Source organism: Caretta caretta, chromosome 8, assembly GCF_965140235.1.
Source record: "Caretta caretta isolate rCarCar2 chromosome 8, rCarCar1.hap1, whole genome shotgun sequence".
Lineage (NCBI taxonomy): Eukaryota > Metazoa > Chordata > Testudines > Cheloniidae > Caretta > Caretta caretta.
The window spans coordinates 6,895,074-6,919,939 of NC_134213.1; the positions used below are offsets into that span (position 1 = coordinate 6,895,074).

General features: G+C 52.3%; 1 protein-coding gene across 2 annotated transcripts in view; it reads right to left on the reverse strand.

Annotated features, from left to right (window-relative positions):
* NDST1 (N-deacetylase and N-sulfotransferase 1) overlaps positions 1–24,866 on the reverse strand; it is a 63,803-nt gene that overhangs the window by 18,822 nt on the left and 20,115 nt on the right. Inside the window, exons 1-4 of one of the 2 annotated variants that reach the window (XM_075131248.1) lie at positions 17,728–17,828; positions 4,994–5,852; positions 1,292–1,774; positions 678–765 (exon numbers count right to left, since the gene is read on the reverse strand). In XM_075131248.1, coding sequence (XP_074987349.1) covers positions 678–765; positions 1,292–1,774; positions 4,994–5,503 — 1,081 coding nt within the window. In that variant the 5' untranslated portion in view covers positions 5,504–5,852; positions 17,728–17,828. Of the gene's footprint in view, positions 1–677; positions 766–1,291; positions 1,775–4,993; positions 5,853–17,727; positions 17,829–24,866 lie in introns of those variants that run through there. The other variant, XM_048860421.2, reaches the window with a different exon arrangement.

The window sequence follows — 24,866 nt, forward strand, 5'->3', positions numbered from 1 at the left end:
GGATCAGCCCCGTATTGTTACGGTACTGAAGACTGATTATTGTGAACAGGTTTGAGCGTCTATCTAAGCGTCTGTTTAGGTTTCACATTCACCTGGCATCGTACCCCATTGCACGCTGCCCGGGGGAACGGGCAAACTACTGCTGAACGTGGTGACTCTGCGACTGCACTCACATGGCTTGTAACCTCAGCGAGAGACATACCAGAAGTACCAGGAAGGGAAGAGAGCCCGAGCCCAGCGGGTAGGGCCTGGCTTCTAACCCTGCCACTGGCCAAGGTACTTGCTCTCTCTCTCTGCCTGTGAAATGGGGCTAACGGTGGGAAGTACTCTGCCATCTGCGGCTCGACAACGCCAGAGCAGCCCTAGGGACTCTGATTGGCCAAACCCAGCAAACGCCTTTGCCAGGTAATGCACCGAGTTCTGCTCGTTTGGTTTTCCAGAGGAGAGACTAACGGGGCAGGGCCCCCTTCTTTCAAGCTCCTGCCATGATACAACACTGCAGAGGCAGAGAGCTCTGGGAAGGGGCGTTGTCAGCGGAGGCTCTTCTAGAGCTGCCATCTCCGTGGTCCCGGACGTCTGGGGGTGGAGGGGTTTTTAAGCTGTGCAGCATAGATGCTGCAGCTCAGCAACCGAGAGGGACAGCAAGGGTCTATGGAGGCAAAGCTGCCCTGCCTCACCTGTGTGGAAGAATTTCCCTGAGTAGCCCAGGTTGAAGGTGAAGTTGGGGATGTGGGTGCGCAGCTCATTCTGAGTGTCAAACAGAGCCTGTGGCAGGGAGAGAGAGACATCACGAAAGCTCATGCTCAAATAAATTGGTTAGTCTCTAAGGTGCCACAAGTACTCCTTTTCTTTTTTAGAGACATGACTGGCACCCGACACACATCATCAGGCAGTAACCCGCACCTTCGGCCCTGCCGTGCGCTCCCGCTCGGCGCACGGGGGTCGGGAGTCACGCGTGTGACTTCTGCTTCGTGTACTCGAGCAACAGAAAGCCTGCGGAACGGTTCACACCCCCAGCTGATGCTCTGAGGGCACTAGAGCCTCCACGTCTGTTCACTAGGTGCACGATCCGTGCACCAGCATCCCAGACACCCCCCCAGCCCTTGCTCCGTGCACCAGCGTCCCAGACACCCCCCCAGCCCTTGCTCCGTGCACCAGCGTCCCAGACACCCCCCCAGCCCTTGCTCCGTGCACAATGGGATCTGTGCCCAAGTGCACTAAGGCCAGGGATCTCTAGTCACATCAGAATCCCCCCCCCCAGCACTGCCTGGCTGAGCTGGGACAGCGGTACCTTTACGTCTTCAACCTTCATGCGAGTGCCCTCCTTGCCCACGAAGATGTCATCGATGTCCACCAGGAGGTAGCGGTCGAGGGGAAGGGAGAGCCTCTTGCTGGTCAGGAAGGAGACGGCATCCACAAAGACCAGCTTGTGCAGCCAGAAGTTGAGGTTGTTCCCGAAGAGCACTCTCTGGATGCCGTCGTGCAGGCCCAGGTCCTGCACCACGGTGGTGTGCAGCGCGGCGTCGACACTCATGTGCGGGATGGACTCTGCTGACTTGGTCTTGGCCAGGAGCACTGGCTCGTAGGTGGAATGGTTGGACTGGAAGACGGTCCAGTCCTCTCCTGGAAGCAGGCCCTTCTCCACCTCGCTGGGGCGCGTGATGTACAGGAGCGGGGATTTGGGGTTGATGCTGCAGTCCTTCAGCCCGAGGTTGGAGTGGAGAAAGAGTGGGAAGCCCTTCAGCTGAGCACTCAGCAAGCTGTTCTCGTTGGCCTGCCAGGGGAGAGCCCATGGACTGAATGAGAAAGGCCTCAGAGGGAGGCGGAGGGGCAGGGGCATTCCCCATGCCTCCCTTGCAGCACCCTGGGTGCCGTTCCCCCACGCTCCCCTCTGGCTGATCCAGGCCACCTCGGTGCTCAGAAACGAGTTGTGCCCAGACTGCATCACCTGGACAGGTAGAGGCAGCAGTGCAGGGCGGGTGGGGGACCGGTTTGGTCGGATCCAGAGGGGGCGGGCGGGACAAGCTGAAGGAACACAACCATATGGAAGCAGGAAAGGCAGCACATCACAAGCTGCTTCCCAGCAACCCCCTGAGAAGGAGCACTTGGGGAACCCCCTGGATTCAAACACTCAGGCTCTGAGCCCAGTAGCAGCCACACACTACACAGCAAGTGCCATCCCCTCTTCTGCAAAAGAGGGAGCTGGCCTGTCCCCCACCAACCACATGGGAATTCTGCAGTCTTCATTCCCCACTCTGCTCCTGCAATAAGGCACCACGGCCAACACGGCCTTTCACGCAGCTGGGGCACCAAACCTAGAGTGTTGATCTTACCCCTAAAACTGAGAGCTCCCTTCCTGCTGCTCCCTGCACCTCCCAGGCCTGCTGGACTGTGACCCCTGCACACACACCACTGTTCTGAGCAGAGAGAAGATTTCCAGGGGGAGGGCTGTTGCACAGACACGTTGTCCCGTCAGTTGCTGACATTTAAGCTTCCATCACTTGCCATATTTTAGCGCTCTCTATTTGGATGGAGGATCCCAAATAGGATCCCATTTCAGAGGCTAAAAAGGAGCCTATTGGCTCATCAGACACACTGAGCTGCAGACAATTAGAAACAGGTAGCAGAACTGCGGGACAAGGTGTTTGATAAACCCCACAGATTCAGCAGACGTTGCCGCGCTGCGATCTCGGCCGGGGAGTTTTCCAGCGCAAGCGTTAGAGCGCATGAATCAGCAAGTTACAGAGCACGACTCGCTGAGTTCCTGGACAGTCCGATCTCGGGAATGCGAACGCTGGGGACAGCTCAGCCCTGCAGCCGGTTCCACACCGTTCACACCCACACGGGGACTAGAGCGCATCCATCTGCACACAAGCTGCTAATTGAAACCAAGAGCTGCGTGCCTGAAAGGCTGCTCCAGAGGCGTCTCTGCCCAGCTGGGCAGGCAGGGCTGGTTTGTGTCCCAACCCTGGCGTCCTTGGACAGCAGAGGCTGGAAGTGCTACAAAGGGGCATGCCTTGCTGCTAGGGTGTGGGGGCGCCAATCTCATCCCACTCAACAGCGGCCCCCGCTGCTCCTCAGGGGAAGGCTCCTCGATCGAAGGGGCGGTGGGGTCGAAAGGAGGCCGCTGGGCGTGTGAGGGGAGCGGATTTCTCTGGCGAGGGTCTGGACAGTCCCTTCACGGGCTGGGAGCACATCTGGAATGCTGATGGCCTCGCTCCACGGGTGGGCCCAGCCAGCCTGCATCCCGCCTGCGCTCCCGGCACCGCAGAGTCCTCCCAAAACAGCTGCGCCGGTGGACGCAGGCCAGCAGCCCCTGGGCCTAGTATTTTATATTTAGCCTATTGGTTTAATAGGCAGCAGGGGTTTCCTCTACCGCTGGCCCTGAGGCTGAATACACTGTCTAGCGTTGGCTCCCGTTCCTCTCCTCTGGCCAGCAATGGCTTGGCCAAAGGGCCCGGGGGCTTTACCGCACTCGCAGGTGCAGGTCTCTACATCTCAGGGGTCACTGCTTAGAAAGTGTCTCATCAGCTACTTATTTATGACCTTCTGGGGGTCAATTCTGGGCCAAATTCTCTCTAGTGTAAACAGGTGAATCCAGAGTGACCAGATGTCCCAAAGTTCATAGGGACAGTCACGATATTCAGGGTTTTGTCTTATATAGGCACCTATTCCCCTCACCCCGTCCCGATTTTTCACAATTGCTGTCTGGTCACCCGAGGTGTATCTGCATTAGCTTCAATGAGGCTCCTCTTGTTCCCAGCAGCAGAGGGCTGGGTTCTCTGTCTGCTCACATATTTGCACCCACAGGGATTTATTATGTCTTGAAATTCAGTCCAAGTGGCTGGACTCTGCCCAGTTTGGACTCTGCTCCAGCAGGTCCAGCTCCCCCCACTGCCTGAAGCTGGGAAATCCTAGTTACAAACAGAAGAGCACGAAATCAGAGGCACCACAGAACCGGAGCTTGGTGTGAACAGAAAAGGGTTCCCAGTGCCACTTTCCCACCAGGGAACCCCGCTGTGCTTCCCAAACGTCTGGAACGGAAGGAAACAGCACATCCCTTCTACTGGGAAGGCCAAGCTCCCCACCGCTGCCCAAGCTGACTGAAATCCAAAAAGACAGAAAGCAAGCGTGAGGGATTGTTCTCCAAAACTCAAAGGATCACAGGAGAGACCCAGCTAACTCTTTGCACCTGTCCTTGGTACGGGACCCCCTTGCAAACCAAAAGGAGACACCTCTTCCAGCTCTGCTCAGAAACAGACAGACAGCTCCCAGGGACCAGCCAATCTCCCCCTGCTGTCACCAGCAGAGCTAGAGAAGACGGCAGCAGCGTATCCTCATTCCCACACGGGGGGGTCTGTAAATCCGCACTTGGCACCAATTGGAAGCACAGCCCTGGGTTTATTAGGCCCCTGAGGGAGACACTTAAAACAAAGCAGCAGTCCCCATGGAGCGTGCCCAGAGCGCGCGCTGGAGGGGCCTGCTGCTCAAATGATCCTTCCTGTGAGCAAACCATGACGATTTCACGTCAGCTGGGCGTCTGTTACACAGCAAAATGCCCAGGGCCCAGTAAGGCCTGGGGAGAGCTTCTGCTAGTGGAATAGTTTGACGGGTCAATCCCAGGTCACCACGCTCCCTTCGTGGGCAGGTCAGAAGGTCTCCATATACTTCTCCACCTATTTAACCCACCCCTTTACTCAGACACTCCCTCTCAGAGCTCTGTCGTCAGCTGCCTCGCTTAGCAGGGCTGGACTTAACTCCTCCCATGGCCGACCGATTGGCTACACCTCAGGGGCTCATCTCTGCAGAGCAATGCGATGGGACCCCAGCCGAGGTTCCCAGTGGCGGCGAGGCAGGGGACCCAGAACAGAAACAGACCCTGGGTACCTCCCAAAGAGCTTGTCTCTGGCCACCCTGCCCTGCACGGAGAGCCTGGTTGGCCTTTTGTCTCCCCAGATGGCCCATTCCATCCCCAAGATGCATCCCCATGTACCTTGAAGAAGCCGACAACCCCCACGCCATACTCCACGCAGTACTTATCCAAGAGCTCGCGGTTCCAGGCATCCAAGTTCACATACTTGAGGATGTTCTCATAAATGATGAGCGCGAAGCGCCCCCGGTCCTTGTCGGTCAGGGTGGGCATGTCCCCCTTCCCGGGGGCAATCTCTGTCCGGTATTTGAAGCGGCTGGATTCCAAGATGGCAATGATCTCCTGGCCCAGCTGAGAGTACAGGCTTTCCACGAACACCAGCACCAAGGGGTCCGTGCGGGATGAATCAGCCACCTTGAGGGACTTCAAGGGGAGCAGGCGGGAAGGGGCGATCTTGGGTTCGTCACAGTCTGGGCCCGGGACATCCCCAGAGGGCTCCAGGCCCCTCTTCCACCCATATAAATAATATGCTGAGATGAAAACACTGAGCAGGCAGAAGGCAAAGAGCAGGAGCAGCACCATCTGAGGAGACACCTGTCGGAAACCCCTCCGGAGCCTCCCCAGCATGGTCATCCTTGCTTCCAAGAAGCCACTGCAGGTTCCTCCCCACCCACACCCACCCCGCCCCCCCTCCTGCTCTCAACCCCCTTCACAGGAAAGCACAGTCATAAATTAAAATACTAGCAGGCTGCCTGTGCGTGTGTAGGATCTGCCAGCCGGCAGTCGGGTATCCCCCCTGTCTTTTTCATGTCACCATGGCAAATCCATTCAGAGTCCCCTGGCAGAGCAGAAACACCAGCAGCGTCCTGGCATCGACCTCACTGCCTCTTCGGGGTCGGGCGTTTCTCTCAAGCGGCGCAAGGGCACGTCGGCTCCCTGGGTCCGTTCATGGTGGCCCAATTCTGCTGCAGCTCCAGGCGCTCTGGAGAGAGAGGGGAGAGACAGGGGCATAAGCAAGCAATCTTATAAAGAATGCACAGAGGGGGCTGCCTAAGAAGTCCGTGCTGTGGGGGCATCACTCAGATCCTTGTGCTACAAACACGGAGGCTGCACTGCGCCAAACCCTCTGTTTATGCCACAGTGGATCCCATTTAACAGATCCCTCCGTGTGCTCATTTGCATGCCAGTACCCAGAATGCTTTTCAAGCTCCCAACATGCTGGTGCATCAGCTGTGGGAACAGAGCAGGGAGTCTGTGCGTGTATCTGAGAGGCAGCACAGTCTAGTGATTTGAGCAAATGGAGGCGAATCTGGAATTCCTGGGGTCTTAATCTCGGTTCTGCTGCTGGTTCACTGTCTGGCTTTGGGCAGGTCACAACTGCATTGTCCCTCTGTTTCACCAGCTGTGAAATGGGGATAATACCACCTACCTACCAACCAGCTGCAAGGAGACCGTAAGAGAAGAGCGTGGGAATCTCCTCCCAGTTTAATCCATTCAGAGTCAAATGCAATTTAAACATGCACGCATGCCCCCATTTAACAACCAGTCTGGTCCCATTTTCTCAGCTCTGCATGCCACTTCCAAAGCCTCGGCCTGCAAAGCTGCAGTACTTCACTGCCGCGGAAGTGCTACGTGGTGTCTCGTCCTTGCAATGGCCCTCATCCCTCAGCCCAATGGTATTTCAGCCTGAACGCTCAGCCCAGGCCTGGGTCTTTCAGGATTTTGGGTGACCTACAAAAATTGCCTCAAACAGCCTGAGGTAAGCAATACACCAAGGTGCTAGGAAGACAAAGCCAGCCCTAGCCACCCCCTGCCTCCAATTTGGGAGAGGTGAGGAGTCACATGAAGGGGCTGAAACAGCAGCTACGTATAGATCCCCAAAGTTCAGGTATTTTTAGAGAGTCAAATGACTGAAAATGCAGAAAAAAAGTGCAGTGCAGAGAAATGCTTTTCCAATACTCTGGGCCTGGCTCCAATCGCATTGACACTGGGGCAAATCTACTACTGAAACCAAGGGAGTTATTCTGAATTTATACCAACAGCCGAATCTGCCCCCCCCCTTGGTTTATTTGAGAACTAGAACACATGCTTGAGAAGGGTGGGAGCACGTCCCCTGAAGGAGAGGCCAGCAGGATCGTTCACGTCCAGGCAGCAGAAAGGGCCTCGGCGTTCAAAGGTCTACTTTGGAAAGACACCTGCAGGGAACTCCGCACCTCAGAGGGAGGAAGCATCAAGGCCTCAGCCCATCTCTCTCGCCCGCCCACAGCTGTGCGCGAGACCGCAGCATCACACAAGATCTGGCAGAGATCTACCGAGCCAAGCGGCGTCTGTGCTGGCTTAGCTGCGACGTGCAGCGGACCGCACTCATCTCTCGCTCCCCGGGGCGCCCCCGGCCCTGCTCTGCGTGGATCAAACCTGCCCAGAGACAGCCGGAGAGGACAGAGAACTAGGTCAGTGGCTCTCCTCGGGTTTCACACCTTAGCAGGTGGATCGGGCTATTAATAGACTCTGATGAGTCACCAGCATTACAGGGAAGGCTTTTCCAAAGGCTGAACAACCCCATCTTCCACGTAAATCACTCGGAGGCTGCCTGCCTCCAGCTCCCCTCCCCATCCCCCCAGCGCTCGCAAACACAACCGACGCCTGCAGCCGACAGACAGAGGCCGTGGGCCCCCGCCCCGGCAGGGACTGCCGAAGGGGCATAGACACCTCCTGGGAAGCCGGCTCCACGCACTCTGCAGCCTGGGATGTGGCGTGGAGGACTCCGCGCTGAGTGAGCGAATGGTTGCTTTCAAAATATAATCCAGAGAAATAATGGGATTAGGTTTTGGGTGGCTGAAAAGTAACAGGGATTATACGTTGCGATTTTGCCTGGTAATCCTGTCATTCCTGCCTTTGCCTGGAGCCAGGCGTTCACAGGCCCGCTACTGCAACAGCCTCTGGGCCAAATTCAGAGGGGAGTCGACATCCTGCCCCTTTCACAAGCGTATTGCACTAATCCAGATGCTGTCTGGACTTGGCTATGTCGACGCTGCATCAGGAGGCGTGACTCGGCATGTTTAGGCACAGTCCAAAGGTGGCTTGAGTAACAACAGCAGGGAAGCCCCGGCACCTGCCCAATTCAGCCCTGCCTGCCCAGAACCCCAGATACGTACTCGAGCAACTGGTCCATTACGCTGCTGCTGTTCCTCAAGCAAGCTTTGATCTAGCTATATCAGAGCTAGCTTGGGTACGTCTACACCTACTGCAATAACAAATCCTGATTGCAGCACAGACATCCCGAGACCCCCATCTACCTACCAATGGGGAATGTACCTCCCTTCCTTACGCATCAGCAGGGGATTCAGCCCAGCAAGCCGGATTGAGTGGGACTCACATGCCAAGGGGCCAGAAGAGAGGAGCGGAGCGGGATAAATAGCTACGGATGTAAAATACAGCAACCCCTATCCCCGCTTCAGGCTTCCCAGCGTGTCAGTGACACCAGCCTGGATTTCCTCACTCATCGGGAAGTGGGCACAGGCTGATCTAAGGGAGTCAGAGCTGTACCGCCTTCCACATCGCCTCTGAATCTGGCTCTTCCTGTGTGACATGCGCAGGAGACCGGAGTCAGAAAGAGACCGGAACTGAGCCCCAAGAGCTGATGAAGCCACAGGTGCCCTGGCAAGTCATGAGATGTCAAAATAAACTGAATTCTACCCTACCCACCAGCAACACCCACTCCTGGCTCTGGCAGCAGAACAGAGCAACTAGAAATAGAGCCAACTTGGTAGAAAATAAAAGGGGAGAATCCTCACCCCAATCAATGAGGGACACTCCTTTGCCACTCTACCCAATTATAATTAACTAGATACAGAGAGAGATGTGGCTTTCCCCATTCACATTTATACACCCCCTCCCTGCCCTCACTCCCTTTCTTGGTCTCTCTGCACTGTGCAGCCTTCATACCGAATGTGTTGCAATGATCAAGACTTCAGAACACTGATGGAATTCCCAATGCAGTTCAGAGCTGCTGGGGTACACGACCCTGGTTCGGAGAAGGCAGGCTTTGCTCACGCAGCACGTATGGGATTGGTCTTTCACTCCACCCCAGCCTCAGCCTGTTTTTCGTCCCTCTCCACTCTGCCTTTCACCATTTCTCCTAAGCAGGGCAGGAGCCCAAACATCATCAGAGCCATCGTGACCAGGGTGGGGAGGTTGAAGTTAGGCAGGATGAGTTTCTGCATCTCTAATTCCCAGACCTGAATGATACAGACAGTCCACCAGGTCTAAAGACGGGTCTGAGTCAAACACATCCAAACTCTGAGAAAAACCAGAGTTGGCTAGGAATTTGTCACCTGGGGCACATCTCTGAGGCAATGAGAAAGTGACCAGTCACTTCTAATCCCAGCCGGCCACAAAACAGAAATACTTTTCAAACATTTGTGTGAAAAGTGTGTCCCTTTTTTGCTCAAAAATTTGAGTTCAACCAACTCTATTTGTAATAGACAAGCAACCTTGGTATGAAGAATGAGACCATCCCCACTCAGTCTCCATGCAAGGAAAACAAAAGCATAAACAATTAACATTCACTCATTATTTTAAGATTGCATTTTGAGCTTTAGTTGCAAGACTTAATCCCTGAAGAAAACCAAACCCCTACACCCTGCAAGCCAGGTGGAATATACATCATTTTGGGGCATCATCTCATGTGCTACTTGCAGATGGCCTCACTCAGTCCATTCAGCTGAATGTACAGGAGTGAGATCTTTGAGAAATGCTAATTGTCTATTGTGGTGCAATTCTCACTCACCAGAATGTACAGGAGTGAGATCTTTGAGAAATGCTAATTGTCTATTGTGGTGCAATTCTCACTCACCAGGGATGTCTGTTCTGCCTCAATCTCTCTCTGACTAGGTATCTTTTTAGGCATAATTGCGATCTATAGATTATACCCATACAAGTAAACAAAATAGCATGTGGTGATTAAAGAGAACCCCAGCACCAACACACCACAGCCGGACACCCCAGAAGCAGGCCACCGTTACCCTGGGCCAACAGAATTCTTTTCAGACCCCTTTTTTGCTGTTCTATATAATAGTTTTTAACTCTGATTCCTCGACAGATGTATTTTAATCATAGCTGTTATTTTAACTATCCAATGTTGTATTAGTATTCCATTTCTCCTGCTTCCTCACACAGGCAGGGCACTTCCTGAAACACACCCGGGCAGGACTTCCATCCCCCACTATTCCCGAGTGCGTGCATGTCCCTCTTGGCCCCAGCAGGGCACAGGCAGGACAGCCAGTTGCATTACCCTCTCTCTACCCTGCTTACGCTTTCTAGGAACCCCCAAGGCCGCAGCTCCCCAGGGCACAGTTCTGCCTCGCGTTAGCCTAAGCTGACTGCAGACCCAGTGCTCCCTGCCAAGGTGCTGGTGATAATGAACGAGATGCTCCAGTGGCCATGGAGACATCATGGCAACACCACACTGTTGGGAAACGCTACTACACCCATCCTCGCCGACTGTAGGTTCAAGCCAGCACCCTGCACTAAAACAACATTACCCTTTGCAAGAGAAGGGCAGCGCCCGGTTCCTTCTGGCCTGGAGTGCAAGATCACTTGCTGGAGGAGAGACAGTAAGGAAACAGCTGGCCACGATCCCTGCTGTGCAACAGAGCCTGTGTCAAGTCTGGGAGCGTTCAGAAGAAATTGTACAAACACATACACACAGTCTCTACATTAGAAAAATTCAGATCCAATGAGGCTGCTTTCCCTTCCTGCTGGAGTTCACAGCTGCCCGCTGGATTAAGAGTGCTGCTGCACACTCCCGTTTAGGCTCCCAGGGTGCATTTACACTGCACCATTAGCTCAGGCTCTTGCCCCTGGTTTCAGCCATTAACCCCCTACCGTCCACAGAGCAAAGTCTCTGACCTGGGGGTGGTGGCGCTTTAAGCCTGGGCTAGCTGCCCTGGCTAGAGGGTTGGTGGGGGTGAGAAGCCGGGCTTTGCTTTAACTCAGGCTGGAACACACCCGCTTTGCAGCAAGGATGCAGGCAAAAAGGCCACTCAGTAGTGATAGTCCACCAATGCCTTCCACAATTCCCCCTCAAGGACAGTCAAGTGTTCCCACAACTGACTGGGAAAGAATCCTAGAGCACCTCAGAACAAAGGGCCCTGGGATACGTCCCCCGACACACAAGTGCAGAAACACTGCAGACATGGCTACGCAGGTCGGGCTTTGCAGTGGGGACACTCACACCTGGGCGAGCTAGCTGCTCATTCCGGTTAACTGTGCAATGCAGACAAAAGTGCAGTGATCCTGGTACAGGACAGAGAGGAGCGAGGCTGGACAGGCCCAGGAGACTGTCCTACCACGCCTCATGAGCCCTTACAGTTAGCTTTGATCACCACGTCAACGTACGTTTTCATCTTCAAAAAACTGGAACGAACCAGACATGTGCAATCTGTTAGCAACCCATCACTTGGCTCTCATGTTTCAGCTCTTCCTGCCGGCCTGTGTTTAGGTCAAAGCCTCTTCGGAACAGGGGTCTTGTCTTCTTACCGGTGTGTAAAGCATCATGCATCCCTGGCACAACACAGCACAGACAAGCAGAGTTCCTAAGGCTGGCTGCAGAGATGCCACACGCTTTGGGTTGGATCGACGGGAGGCGACTCGGATATAAACGCAGACAGATGACAACACGCTCAGCCCTTCCCTGATGTGAGGCAGAGCAGCACCGAACGGGAGATGTTAAAAGATGGAATGAGACAAACAGAAAGGCAGGGAGAAGCCACAAGCTCTTCTTCCCTGCAGGCCTTCTGGACCCAGGCTACAGCTTTCCCTGCTTAACCCCACTGATGATTTCGCCTAGCAGCTGCAGTCCTGCTCCACAGTCTTCCTGGGTTATAATTCACTTATTGTCTTCCCTCCATGGATTCAAAGCACCATAATAAAAACAACAAACTCATCTCTCCCCACGAGGTGGATAGTATCACCTCCATGTGACTAATGGGGAAATGAAGACACAGAGAGGCTAGGTAAATTACCCAAAGCAAGGCCAGCTGCGAAGCCAGGGACAAAATCCAGATCTCCTGCCTACTTGCTTTCACCACTAGACAACACTTCCTCCAAGGGCACGGGCTTCACTTGTGTTCACTGAGGCCCATTACATACCCATTCTGTATAAAACAACCTGCAGACACAGCCGGTCACTTCAGAGCAGGGTGTTTTCAAACACAGAGTCAGGGCAGATTGCAAAAGTTCTTTGCAGGTTAATTTCTTTGCAACCTCTCCCATTCCAATCACTCACAACAGATCTCAGTCCCTTAAGCCCAGCTCAGCAACTCCCGCTTAGCAGCTCCATTCAGCCAGTCAGACAGAGTTTCCCAGCGCGACAGCTGTTTGAGTAACAATAATGCTGCCACGTTTGACCAAATTCCTCCGCAGAAGCACAATAATAATACTTAGCACTTTTAATCTCCCAAGTGCTTATCAGACATTAGTTAACCATTAAACTCCCGGCAAACAGAATGTACTCCAGCACTTTATTTTGATGGGAAATATGTACACACGCACACACCGAGTATCTCTAGATCTATATTTATCTAGAGAGAGATGGAACAATTTATCAAGTCACACGTCTTGGCCCCGCTAGCAAGTTCCTCCTCAATTTCTTATTTCTTTCATCATTTCAGATCGTACCATTCCAACCAGCCTCCTTCTGCCACCACCAATCCTTCCTCCTGTATGGAATAAAGTCACAAGCCCTCGTTAGTGACATCAGAGTTCCCATGGCTACAGGCTGCAAAGTGACAGCCAACAGCTTTAATGTCGATGCATAGAGAGGCAGAAAAGGAGACAGTTACTGACAGGAAGAGATTATGCATTTGACTTTAATCACCTGCAAGAGAGAGAGAGAGACCAGGAAAGGGGGGGGAGCGGGGGGTAGGAAGTGTTACTTTCAAATCAGCCAGGGCTTTCCGAGGGAGCTCTCATTACTGCATAGCGCTTTGAGAACTTGTTGGGTTTTTTTTAATTCAGTTTATAACAATCAGCCACTGGAATCTTAACATTGAAAGCTGCTTCCTCGCTGGAATTTTCCATCTCTTCGCTGCACACGCACGCACACGTCGGCTCCCCTAGGGCTCCTCACAAGCAGATGGCGAGATGCACTGGGTTTGTCGCCGTACCGTTAGCGGAGCTCACAAGCGGTTGGCCCGCGACAAGAGGCCAGACTGGCTCTCTGGTACATGGGCGCAAGTGGGAGCAGAATTCTCCATCAGGCCCATCGGCTTATCCTTGGGAGGTCTTTTAAGGCACCACGTAACTGGGCATCAAGCGAACAGGCCTCTAGTCCTGGCTCTCCCTCTGCAGCCTGGGTGGAGTCACCTTTTCAAACCTGTCCATGAACTTTGGATGCCTCGGGGTTGTAGGTGCCTAACTCAACACCCCTCAGGCCTGATTTTCAGAGGTGCGAGTACGGGTTGCTCCCATGGAAGCCAACCGGGCTGCTCAAGGCATCTCGAGGTGGGTGGAGCTATAGGTGCTCAGCACCTCTGAAAATCAGCCCTAAGATGGGTGTTACAAAGTGAGCCACCCAAAAACTGAGGCATCTACAGGCAATTAGGGCCCACATTTGAAGACGCGGGCCCTAGCATCTTGGTGCCTCAGTTTCACCATTTGTAAAACGTGATACTTTCCCTACCTCAGAGGGCTGTTCTGGAGTGAAACATATTAGAGTTAATCTGTGCTTTTGAGATCCTCACCTGGCAGGCACTACTGAAGAGCACAGTATGAGACAGTAGCTAGGCAGTTTGGAAATCAGCATCCTATTCCAGTCTCTGCCAATAGTCTGCTGGGTGACCTTAGTCAAGCCAGTTCCCCTCTGTGCCTCGGTTTCCCCTCCCACCCTCAGTCGTGTCCATTTAGATTGTGAGCTCTTTGGGGCAGGGCCCCGTCTCATTGTGTTCGTACAGCACCTAGCACAACGGAGCCCCAGTTGAGATTGGGGCCTCTAGGTGCAATTAAAACTAATAATAATTGGGCTCAACTGATAGTGATCAATGGCTCCATGTCTAGTTGGCAGCCGGTGTCAAGTGGAGTGCCCCAGGGGTCGGTCCTGGGGCCGGTTTTGTTCAATATCTTCATAAATGATCTGGAGGATGGTGTGGATTGCACTCTCAGCAAATTTGCGGATGATACTAAACTGGGAGGAGTGGTAGATATGCTGGAAGGCAGGGATAGGATACAGAGGGACTTAGACAAATTGGAGGATTGGGCCAAAAGAAATCTGTTGAGGTTCAATAAGGATAAGTGCAGGGTCCTGCACTTAGGACGGAAGAACCCAATGCACAGCTACAGATTAGGGACCGAATGGCTAGGCAGCAGTTCTGCGGAAAAGGACCTAGGGGTGACAGTGGACGAGAAGCTGATATGAGTCAGCAGTGTGCCCTTGTTGCCAAGAAGGCCAATGGCATTTTGGGATGTATAAGTAGGGGCATAGCGAGCAGATCGAGGGATGTGATCGTCCCCCTCTATTCAACATTGGTGAGGCCTCATCTGGAGTACTGTGTCCAGTTTTGGGCCCCACACTACAAGAAGGATGTGGATAAATTGGAGAGAGTCCAGCGAAGGGCAACAAAAATGATTAGGGGTCTGGAACACATGACTTATGAGGAGAGGCTGAGGGAACTGGGATTGTTTAGTCTGCAGAAGAGAAGAATGAGAGGGGATTTGATAGCTGCTTTCAACTACCTGAGAGGTGGTTCCAGAGAGGATGGTTCTAGACTATTCTCAGTGGTAGAAGAGAACAGGACAAGGAGTAATGGTCTCAAGTTGCAGTGGGGGAGGTTTAGGTTGGATATTAGGAAAAACTTTTTCACTAGGAGGGTGGTGAAACACTGGAATGCGTTACCTAGGGAGGTGGTGGAATCTCCTTCCTTAGAAGTTTTTAAGGTCAGGCTTGACAAAGCCCTGGCTGGGATGATTTAATTGGGGATTGGTCCTGCTTTTGAGCAGGGGGTTGTACTAGATGACCTCCTGAGGTCCCTTCCAACCCTGATATTCTATGATTCTATGAATACTGTAGGGTGGCTCAATCCAATGTTGCTGCCGCCATTGATTCCAGGTAGCAACGGGAACCGAAGCCTCCCTTATGGAAGAATTTCCACGGACCCAGCGAAGGGGAAAGAAAACCAGCGAAGGGCGGTCGGATTCCGAGCTGAGCAACACGGTGACAGTTCAATATTCGTTTTTTCCACCTCCATGAAACAGCGGAAAATAGCTGCACACGCCAAAGCCTTTTCCCTCGGCGCACATTAGTTCCACTCACACCATCAGGTCTGCAGCTTGCCACTAAGGCAGAAACTCGTACTTCGCTTTTGGCCTCTTCGTGTCACCGCCTGGAACATGTTCACGGTCTGCTGTGCCGAGCCCAACAGGCATTAGTCCAGCTCGCTACGAGGCCTTCCGGAAGCAAGTGGCGACGGCTCTCCAGCAGCCGGGATGACGCGGCAGCTCCCTGCTTAATACCCTGGTGAGCTTTTCCAAGCCCGCAATGCGCCAAACACACGTGCCAGAGTGCGCCGCCTCCGTGCGATGCGCTACCCCAGAACCGCGCCCTGCAGGAGACTAGAGTCCGAAGGGCCCTCGGCTGGTTTATTGAGGTTGTGCCCCGCCCACTAAGCTCCTCCCCCCACCTCCTCCATCATATTTCAACTCCGGCAGGAAGTTGGTACGATACCGGTACCTCCATAAGTGACGCAGGAGCGGACAGGGCAAGGGGTCTTTTTAAAAAGGACCATCAAGGTTGACAGGCCCAAAATTCCACTAGTGCTAAAAACAGCTTCTTTTCAATCTCCTCCTGTTTCTGAAATCTCTCTGCTCCTCCCTAGGGAGGCTGCCATGTTATTACAGCGTTCGCGCACCACTTCCCGAGGCAGCCCGCCAGCCACGAACTCGGAGAACCGGGGCTCCTGGGGCACCCACAGACAGGTGTGCAAAAGGGGCTGAAGGAAACAGACTGCACAGCCTCTCCCTGCAACCAGCTCTGGTCCTGGGAGCCAGCCAGAGAGCTCTAAAATATACAAAAAGAAAAGGAGGACTTGTGGCACCTTAGAGACTAAGGTGTAGCTGTGGCTCACGAAAGCTCATGCTCAAATAATTGGTTCGTCTCTAAGGTGCCACGAGTCCTCCTGTTCTTTTTGCGAATACAGACTGACACGGCTGCTGCTCTGAAACCTAAAATATACAAGAATCCTGCTCTACCGGTTCATTTAGGAGGGCAAAATTTGGACTCGCTTCTCTGCTGGGGGGTAGCGAAAGGCGAAGCTGTAGCTCAGACAAAGCCCTGATGTTTTTAGCACTCTACAGCCAGTCTACACTTCCCCAGCTTTCCCTGCTGATAGAACTGCAGTGGTGGTGAATTATGGAGCATGATTTTCCTAACGTGGGCAGGGCCTCAGGGAGTGAAAGTCTGGTGCGTTTCGATACACCCTGCCTGCCATTAATAGCTGAGCGGGAACGCAGCGCTAGGCAGGTGTGCCTGCCAAAAACAAGCCGGTATGCTAGGTGCAAGAGTAAATTCGCCAACTCGGAGGCCGTCCGCTCCGTTAGATTTAATAAATCAAATTACCCTACTGTCTATAAACACATATCAAGGTCCGAGAAGGTGCATTTGCCAAGTCTGCCAAATGTCACCACGAAGCTTTTTCTGCTGGTCATTTGGTATTTAAATAACTTGCAACTCTAGATTTAACAAGGATTGTAAGGGTGAAATCCTGACTCCACTGAAGTCCAATGGGAATTCTGTCACTGATTTCAAGGGGCTGCATGTCACCCTTTATCTTAAAGGGGCAAAGTCATCTTAAAAATCACCCTTTTCTCTGCAAAGTTTTACTTTCTGCTATTTCGCGTAACCCCTAAAATTACTGAGGAATACCAAAATATTTCTTTCAGTCTGTTTACTCTGTGCATTTGACAACATTGGGGTCTAGTCAGTGTCTCCGGGTTTGTATGGGTCTTTTGTCACGTGGCAGAGAAGAAAACATTTTTTTTAAAAGGGAAATTGTGGTTTTACAACCATAAAAGCTGGCAGGCAGATGCTGGGGTCGGTGCAACACCTGAAAATACTTTAACCTCATTTGTTTTAACTGGATCAGGTGTCCTTTCAAACAACAGCTGGCTATTAAATACACATGATCGAAAATTAGGATCTAAATATCATCTATGGGGATCAAACCACAGTGACATTAAATTTCACAGACATCTGGTAGGTTTGTAATATACACCCAGCGTCGGGACCTGGATTACACATGCTGCTGTGGAAAGAAGTAACTGAAAGCCATTTCCCATTCATCCTCTGGGCAGACACCCATTCAATGCCCAGTGGAACAATCCATTCATTGCTTTGATCGTATCCCTCTCCCCAGCTTTCTGCCTTGCTCAGCACCTGCCTGTGGTAGAACCTGTACGCTTACCAAACCCATCTCCACTCACGTTACAGATCACAGGGCAGGAAATCTCTCATCTTTACAGCTTCGCAGCCAAGCAAGGAACTCTTTCAAAATGCTGCCGAGTTTTGCTCCTGGGGAAATTATAAAGCGCATGCGAAGTGCCAGAAAGTTGGATTAAAAGGGGGGGATCACACACACACGCCCTAGCATGCAGGGAAGCACCTTTCACGCTGCCCCCATTTGGTACCCTGAAGGCTGGCGGTTCGCCACTGTACTTAACACAGCCACTCCTAATCTGAGAGCCCTGACAAACAGCATTATCGTCAAACCAGCTTTCCAGGCATACCCTCCCTCCCCCGTAGCACTGCCAGCCAGCGTCAGTGTGCCAGTCATCATGAAACATTAACACAGCAGCTCCAAACTCACTCCTGCTTTGTCGTCTTCCCTCGCGATCTGGGGCAATTGCTCTCCAAGGGAACATCGCTGCTTTTACTCAGGCTCACCATAAAGAGAAAAGGGGTGGGGGATGTGCCACGGTAGGGTTAAAGGGACAGGGGAGGGCGGAGAGTGGAAAACTACTGATGGCAGAGACAGAAAACTCTCCCGCTTTTGCAGGAAATTAAACAAGAAGAATGAAAAGCAGCGACCTCCTCTTTGCCTGCCACTCACACGCTGCCCAGAGTTACACCCCTGAATCGACCGCTACTGTCTCTTTAAAAATTGCGCTAAAGAAAAGGAAATAGGCAGGCATAGCCATGCAAAAGCAGTCTCCCTGGAGCAGCAGGCAGGCGTCCTCATGTGCCCACAAAGACAGCGACCCCACCAACTGGCTCTCAACTCTCCCCAGGTCAGACGCCACATGCCCACCCGGTCATTTTGACCATGGAGAAGAGATTGGGGCACAAAGGAGGGCAGAAGAGAGGAAACCCCAATGTCCCATTAGCCTGAGCAGCGTGAATGGGAACCCCGCTGGGGAAGACAGTAAGCAAAGCGAACGTGAAGCTGCTGGCTCCATTTGCTTTCCCACCGATTTGTACTGTGAAATTCGGAAAAGCCACAGCCCTTCTAACTGCACGGTGTTTTCACACCTACTTTGCACGTGGGCCAAGTTAGGAGGACACAGCTGGGTCCCAGCTACATTGTAACAACCCTTAGCCAAGCGGGAACCAGGTCCCAGACTCAGTTATAAATGTAAATGTAAAGTTATAAATGTAACACAGCCCAGGTAACTCAGAGCGTGTTGGTTTCAAACCAAGGGAAGGAGTTTGAATTAACCCTTTTAAAATACGATTCCAACAGGGTTTCCGACAGGGTGCGGCTGGCTGGTACGCACGGGGATGCTTTAACATACAATGCGGCGGCGTAATGGCCCATTTACACTGCAAAGTCCCACCGGGCGGGCATACATCTAGGCTGCAAGTCCCACTGGGCTAGCACGCAATTGTCTGGCAATCTGGGTGCAGGGGCAGGCATTTAGTTTGTACTATGGCTGGGTCAGCTTGGTTATAAAGCCACGATGGGGAGCCATGTAACAGCCTGGCTTAATTCTGTCTTACAAAAGGAGTGTTAGAACAGAGACCCCCCCCTACAGGTGCCAGACAGATGCACGCTGGCAGGATTCCATATGTAGTGTGGGCAGGCGCCAAATGAACAAGGCAGTCATTGCAAATATTGGGAGGGGGCAGGACATAGGGCCTGATTTGCCAAAGTGACGGGCACCCACAACAGCCACTGAACTCCCTGGCTGCTCAGCTCCAGCCCTGAAACTTAAAATTAGTGATCACAATTCAATCAAACAGCCTGCTGGAAAAAAGAAGAACTTTGGAATCCTCCTGCAGCCCATGCGGTTTAGGGCCTGTGCTTTTCAACTGGGCCTGGCCATTAGTCAAGAGCCACTGAGAAAATCCAGGGCTCTAGGAAGGTCATTGGAGTTCGGGCGAAGGGGGTAGGGTGGGTGTTTGCTGGAGAAGGAGACTGCCACTGAGGAGACAGACTGCGGCCCCAGCCAGCACCACCGGGGGTATGCTATTGCCACTCGCCATGGCCATGTGTGAGCCGCTCCTAGGAGAGGAGCCAGAGGTCGCTCCTTTTGCGAGGCCAATGTTGAGCGGAGGAAAGCTTGGTACAGCCTCCGCTGGACGCCCAGGGGAGGTTTCTGCTCACGGCGGAGCTGAGCTGCTGGAATCCCAGTGAGGCTCAGCGGGGGTGGGCGTGCAGGACGTGAACATGCACACACTTCTGAACCACGCGATTAGTGAGCATCGAAACTTCCCCCCCCCACCCCACCACCAAGTCTGCTCTCCACGCGTCTGATCTCGGGCTGGCCAGACCCACAAGCCTCCAGAGGGGACCACTGGCTTTTCCTTTATGAGCCCAGCTGTGCCATCTCCTTCCACACCAGAGCAGGAGCTCAACCATCCCCAGGAAACCAGGGGTAGAAATGAAGACAGCCCAAAGCACCTAAAAAATATTCCTCCCAGCCACACTACATCAGCGGCCCTGTTCCAAGGAATCCTCCAGGAGTGGGGCCCGCATGGTACTATTTCCTCCGCTTTAACCAAATCCCAGGGGGTGGCCCCATTCAGCCCGCCCCACAATCTTCCCTTATGTTCACACAGGCCTGCTCTCAGCAGTTGCACCTCCAAGGGAGACTGAACAGCTCCGGCTGCATTAATTGGCCACGTGGGATCGGTTTATTCTGCTCTTCCAGAGTGTAAAGGGGAGAAATGTCATTTGAAAACCCTGACTTCCCCAACACGCACACACCCTTCACCGGAGACCTGCTCAGCTGAAAGCACGTGAGAGCCACTGGCACTTCCCAGCTTCAAGAGCTAGAGGCAAAACAAAGGGGACAAAGTATGAAACCCAATCCTTCGTCTCGCTGCGGGGCTTCCCCTCCATCTTAAACCCGATTGTGCCCACCTTTCAGGAAGGGATTAAATATAAACCTGGACCTGCAGGGGGTTAAGGCTGGTGAATCTCACTGGAAGTCTGCAGCAGAATCCAACTGTTTGGGGAAATATTTGATTTCAGGGGTGGGGGCAGGAAAGCATAAATAACCAAAGTTACAGGTGGAATCAATGAGCTCAGCGGGTTTACAAGAGTGGGACTGTAAATGAAGCCAACCCAAGGATCATCATGCTGGGGGTGGGACAGGAATCCACGGGAGTCTAGTCCTGGTTCTTTGGGTTGGGATTTTCAAAGCCATCTAGTCGAGCTGGAGGTCCAGTTCCATTCAGTTTAGGGAACTGGGTCTCCAAACCCCTTACTCAACTTCAGGGGGAAATCGGCATCTGTGCCCAGAGTTCATCCCAGGCAGGCACAGAACCCTGCCACCTGTGCCAGACAACTCAAGGGGCCACTTTTATGCCACGGACACTCTTCCTCTGGAGATAGTCCCTAGTTTATTCAAGTGACCCTTTCTCCTCCTGTCTCCCCTACTTCCCAGCTCCTCCGGTGACATCTCTCACACCCTGCAATCTCCCATGGCAACTTGGCTCTCACTGTACGGATTTCAATCCTGCTGGCTTGAAACCAGCATACGGGAAGTGGGGTGGCGGTGGGCACCTCTCCCCAAGGAAGGGGAAAGTAACGGTGACTCCTCCTCCCCCATCAAGAAGCGTGTCACTGTCAGACGCACCCAAATACGTTCTTCCCACATCCCCCTCCCTCCAAAATTCCTTCATCTCTCTCCTCCAAGGCTACAGCCCTCATTGCTCCTTCTCATAAGTGAATTTTGCCTGTGGTTTTTTTAATAAGAAAAGAATTCCTCTCAAACTTGCAAGCTGCCCTTCATGTGTCCCTTCCTCCTCCCTCCCCCCACCAACTATAAATCTGATCTTGGAGACAGCAGGGGAGTCTTGTCTGGACTAGCACTCGGTGCAGGAGGGGGTCCCAAGAGATCCACATATTGACTCATTTTTAAAAAGATGAAACTGAAGGAAAACACTGAAATATGCTGAACCCTGGAGGTGTGACAGAGGTGCTGGGAGCCAAAATGAATGAGCTTTTCTGGATGCAGTAGGGCAAGTGGGAAGAATAGGATTCCTTTGTTTCATCTCTTGGGATGGCGAAGACTTTTCTGATGCTTCCATTACACAGAAATGAACAGTAACTGGATCCTGATGAGGCAGAGAAGATAGTAACATGGGTGATTAAAGATGCAGGTCAACAACTGCAGGTGTATTTTTTTAAGAACAGGATTGGATTTTTGTGTCCTAAGATGTTTGTGCAGAAGTTGTTTAATTAGCTGGTGGCAACAGCTGATTTCCTTGGTTTTCTTTCTCAGCTCTTTCCTGGAGGGAGGGTGAAAGGGCTTGAGGGTACACCACAAGAAGGAATTCCCAAGTGCACCCTCCTGTCTCTCAAAGTGGTTTTTGCACTTGGGTGGTGGCAACATCTACCCATCCAAGGTCAGAGAAAAGCTGTAACCTTGGTAGTTTAATACAAGCCTGGAGTGGCCAGTATTAATTTTTAGTATCCTTGCGGGCCCCCACCTTCCGCACTCGAAGTGCCAGCGTGGGGAATCAGCCTTGACAGCACGTTTGTAGGGAAATTTCAAGATGCAAAGCACTGCTGAGAATTATTATTGGAACAAAACCCTAAAGTCTGAAGAGCGTGGGAGTCGATGGGTAATAAGTCAGCACCATCATCATCCTTACAGACAGCTTTTCATTTCCAAAGCATTCTTCAGACAATCATTACACCCCAGCAACTTCCCTGTGCAATCAGATATCATGGCAATGAAGCACAGCCTAAAAACCTAGGCTGTAGTAATGCTCAGTGAATGCAATGGAAACCCACAGTTACAGTGGGCGAAGAGGCACCAAAAGCTTTTGTAAGAGTCAAGATGGCCCCATCAGAAGTGGATGTGTGCACCTCTGGCCTGTTCTATGCTTCAAAAATTTAAATCGACCTAGCTACGTCTCTCAGGGCTGGGGAAAATTTTGCACCTGGAGTGCCGTAGTTAGTTTGACCTAGCCCTCCATATAGACATGGCTAAGTCGATGAAAGCATTCTTCCGTCGACCTAGCTACTGCCTCAGGGAGTGATGGATTTATGACACTGACGAAAACCCCCTTCCATCGACGTAGGAAACATCTACACTACAGTGGCACAGCTGCAGCATCCATAAACCTCCAGTCCGCATGGAAGTCTGTCCTGCTTAACCAGCCAGCCTTTGGGAAGAAAGCTGCCTTTCTTTCTGCAGAACTGCTCATGGGAAACTCCTAGGTAAGGATTTTTCTAAGTCCCGAAGTGGAAGCTTTCATGGGTGCAACCCTGGGGCACAAACCACCCTTTAGTTAGCTGGAGTGGGGGTACTCAGACCCTTCCCCTATCCAGCAGGGGGTGTCGTGTGGTACTGGAGTCTTTGCACAGTACGCAGAAGGGGTCATTTATTACCTCCACTTTGCAAATGGAGAGGCTCCAACCCACAAAGGGAGTCACAGCAAAGCCAAGCCTAGTGCTCAGTCCCTAGCCCACAGGAAGACCACGACAGCAAGCGTTATGGCCATAAACACAAAGGAGCTTTGACCACAGCAGGTTGCACTTCCTGCATGTATCAAATGAGTGCTTCCCCCTGCTCCCATGACACTAATCCATACCAGACAACAACGGCCTCCACAGAGAGGGCAGGTACAAGTCCCTCACCCCCTCCCTTGTTCAGAGCTCACTGCTGTTCGCTAACAGCTAGGCCGTCACTCTGCAAGTTGTTCTTAATAAATAATACAGAACCTCCCCCCTCCCGATTCCATTACATACCCTGGCTGCAGTTTGGAGCAGATTCCAGCCACCTCGCATCACAGCACACAGTCCCAAGACAACTAGGGAAAGTAGAAGGAAGCTGGTTTTTATTTGAAAAGCAAGAACCAAGAGGTGTTTTTTCACGGCCAGGATAAAAACCAACTTCAGGTGAGATTTCAGAGCTGAGCCTTCCAGCAGGCCAGGTAGAATCTGGGCCATCATCACTACTGCTGTGGAAAATCAAACTAGAGATGCTAGGTTTGGATTTCTCTCTGCCCTCAACACTGAGCTTACAATTCTCTGACTCTTTCTTCCTTCTCCCTCTGGCACGTGCACAGTAGCAAGGAACAAGAGAAAGGGCCGGAGCGGCAGGATTTTCTGGCATTAAAGGGGTGCCTAAGGCTGGATTAGGGTTCCTTATTTGTAGTGTGGAGTGGACAACTCTGTTATAGAGCCTAGACCGAGATTGTCAACAGCAGATAGTGAGTTTGGGCACCCGACATGACACCCTTAAAGGAGCCTGGTTTTCAGAAAGTGCCGAGCATTCACTCTCTGAAATCCAAGCTCCTTTAAGGCATCCCTACTCACTTTTGAAAAGGTGTCATGTGGTTCCTAACACGGTTCTATAGCCAGGTTGTCTTTGGTTCAGCTGGAGATACCAGCATCGGCCACAGACCATCGGCACGAATTCATCTCTGCAACCACTAGAACCCGACCCTTCCGTCAGTATGGACCCAGTGAAAGGTTCATTTTCCTTTCAGATAAAAAGCTTCTTTGATGACTTTCAACAGTGCCAAATTTGTGACCGTTTCTTCAAAGGTACGAGTCCAGCAGTGTGGTACGAGTGTGAAAGACTGTCTCCTGGACTGGACCTGGACACCTGTTAGTCTGTTCACCTGTGTCTTGGACATCTTGTAAGAGACTCATTTTGCAGTCCACAGGGCTATGTCTTTAGAAGGGAGACATACTCATTTTCCAGAGCCATGAACATGAAGGCATACAGGCTATCTACCTACAAGGGAGAGACAGATATTTCTCCAGAAGACACTGGGTAGCTAGCCCTCTGTCCACAGTGGCACTCCCCATGTTTACCCTGGGCTGGGAACACAGCTCAAGAGCCAGGTGTGAACACACGCCCAACTCAAACTGTTCTTACCACTCCGAGGTTGGTTGACGTGGTTATGGCCAAACACAGTTGAAATCCTACTGAAAAACAAGCCTATTTGTAAAGAATGGTCCTAATACATTCTATCATGGCCAAGACTAGTAGCCCTGGGCCTTTTCAACTGCATATTTAGGCCTACATTATGCTATGGGAGTATTCGTAAACAAAGAGCATTAAATGATGGCACATTCAAACAAACCTGTGCTAATCCAGCCATAGGCATTTGCAGTTACCTGGATGCTAGTACACACTGTCACAGACCTGCAGGTGCATGCAACCTGCAGCAGTGACCCAATGTGCATTTACGTGCATGCGTCCTCACACCAAACCCTCCCCGCTTACGGCTAGCGTCCAACTCCCCACCCTCCTAACACTGGCCTTGCTGACGAGTACTTTATGGTGCTGCCGAACAACTGGCTAGGAAGTGTTGGGAAGTGCCAGGAAGTGCCACCTCTTCCTCCCAACACCCCGGGCACATGTCTCTACAGTGAGGGGTTGGGCCTTCACTGTGCCATTCAACCATAAGGTCAATGGTCTCGTCCCCAAGTGCCGGAGGAGAGGTTCCTAAGAGGATTGGGAGCAGGAGACCATGGCTTTGGGAACGTGGAACATTCAGAAAAACCACTTACCCAGTGGAAGCAAACCCTAGGGCGGG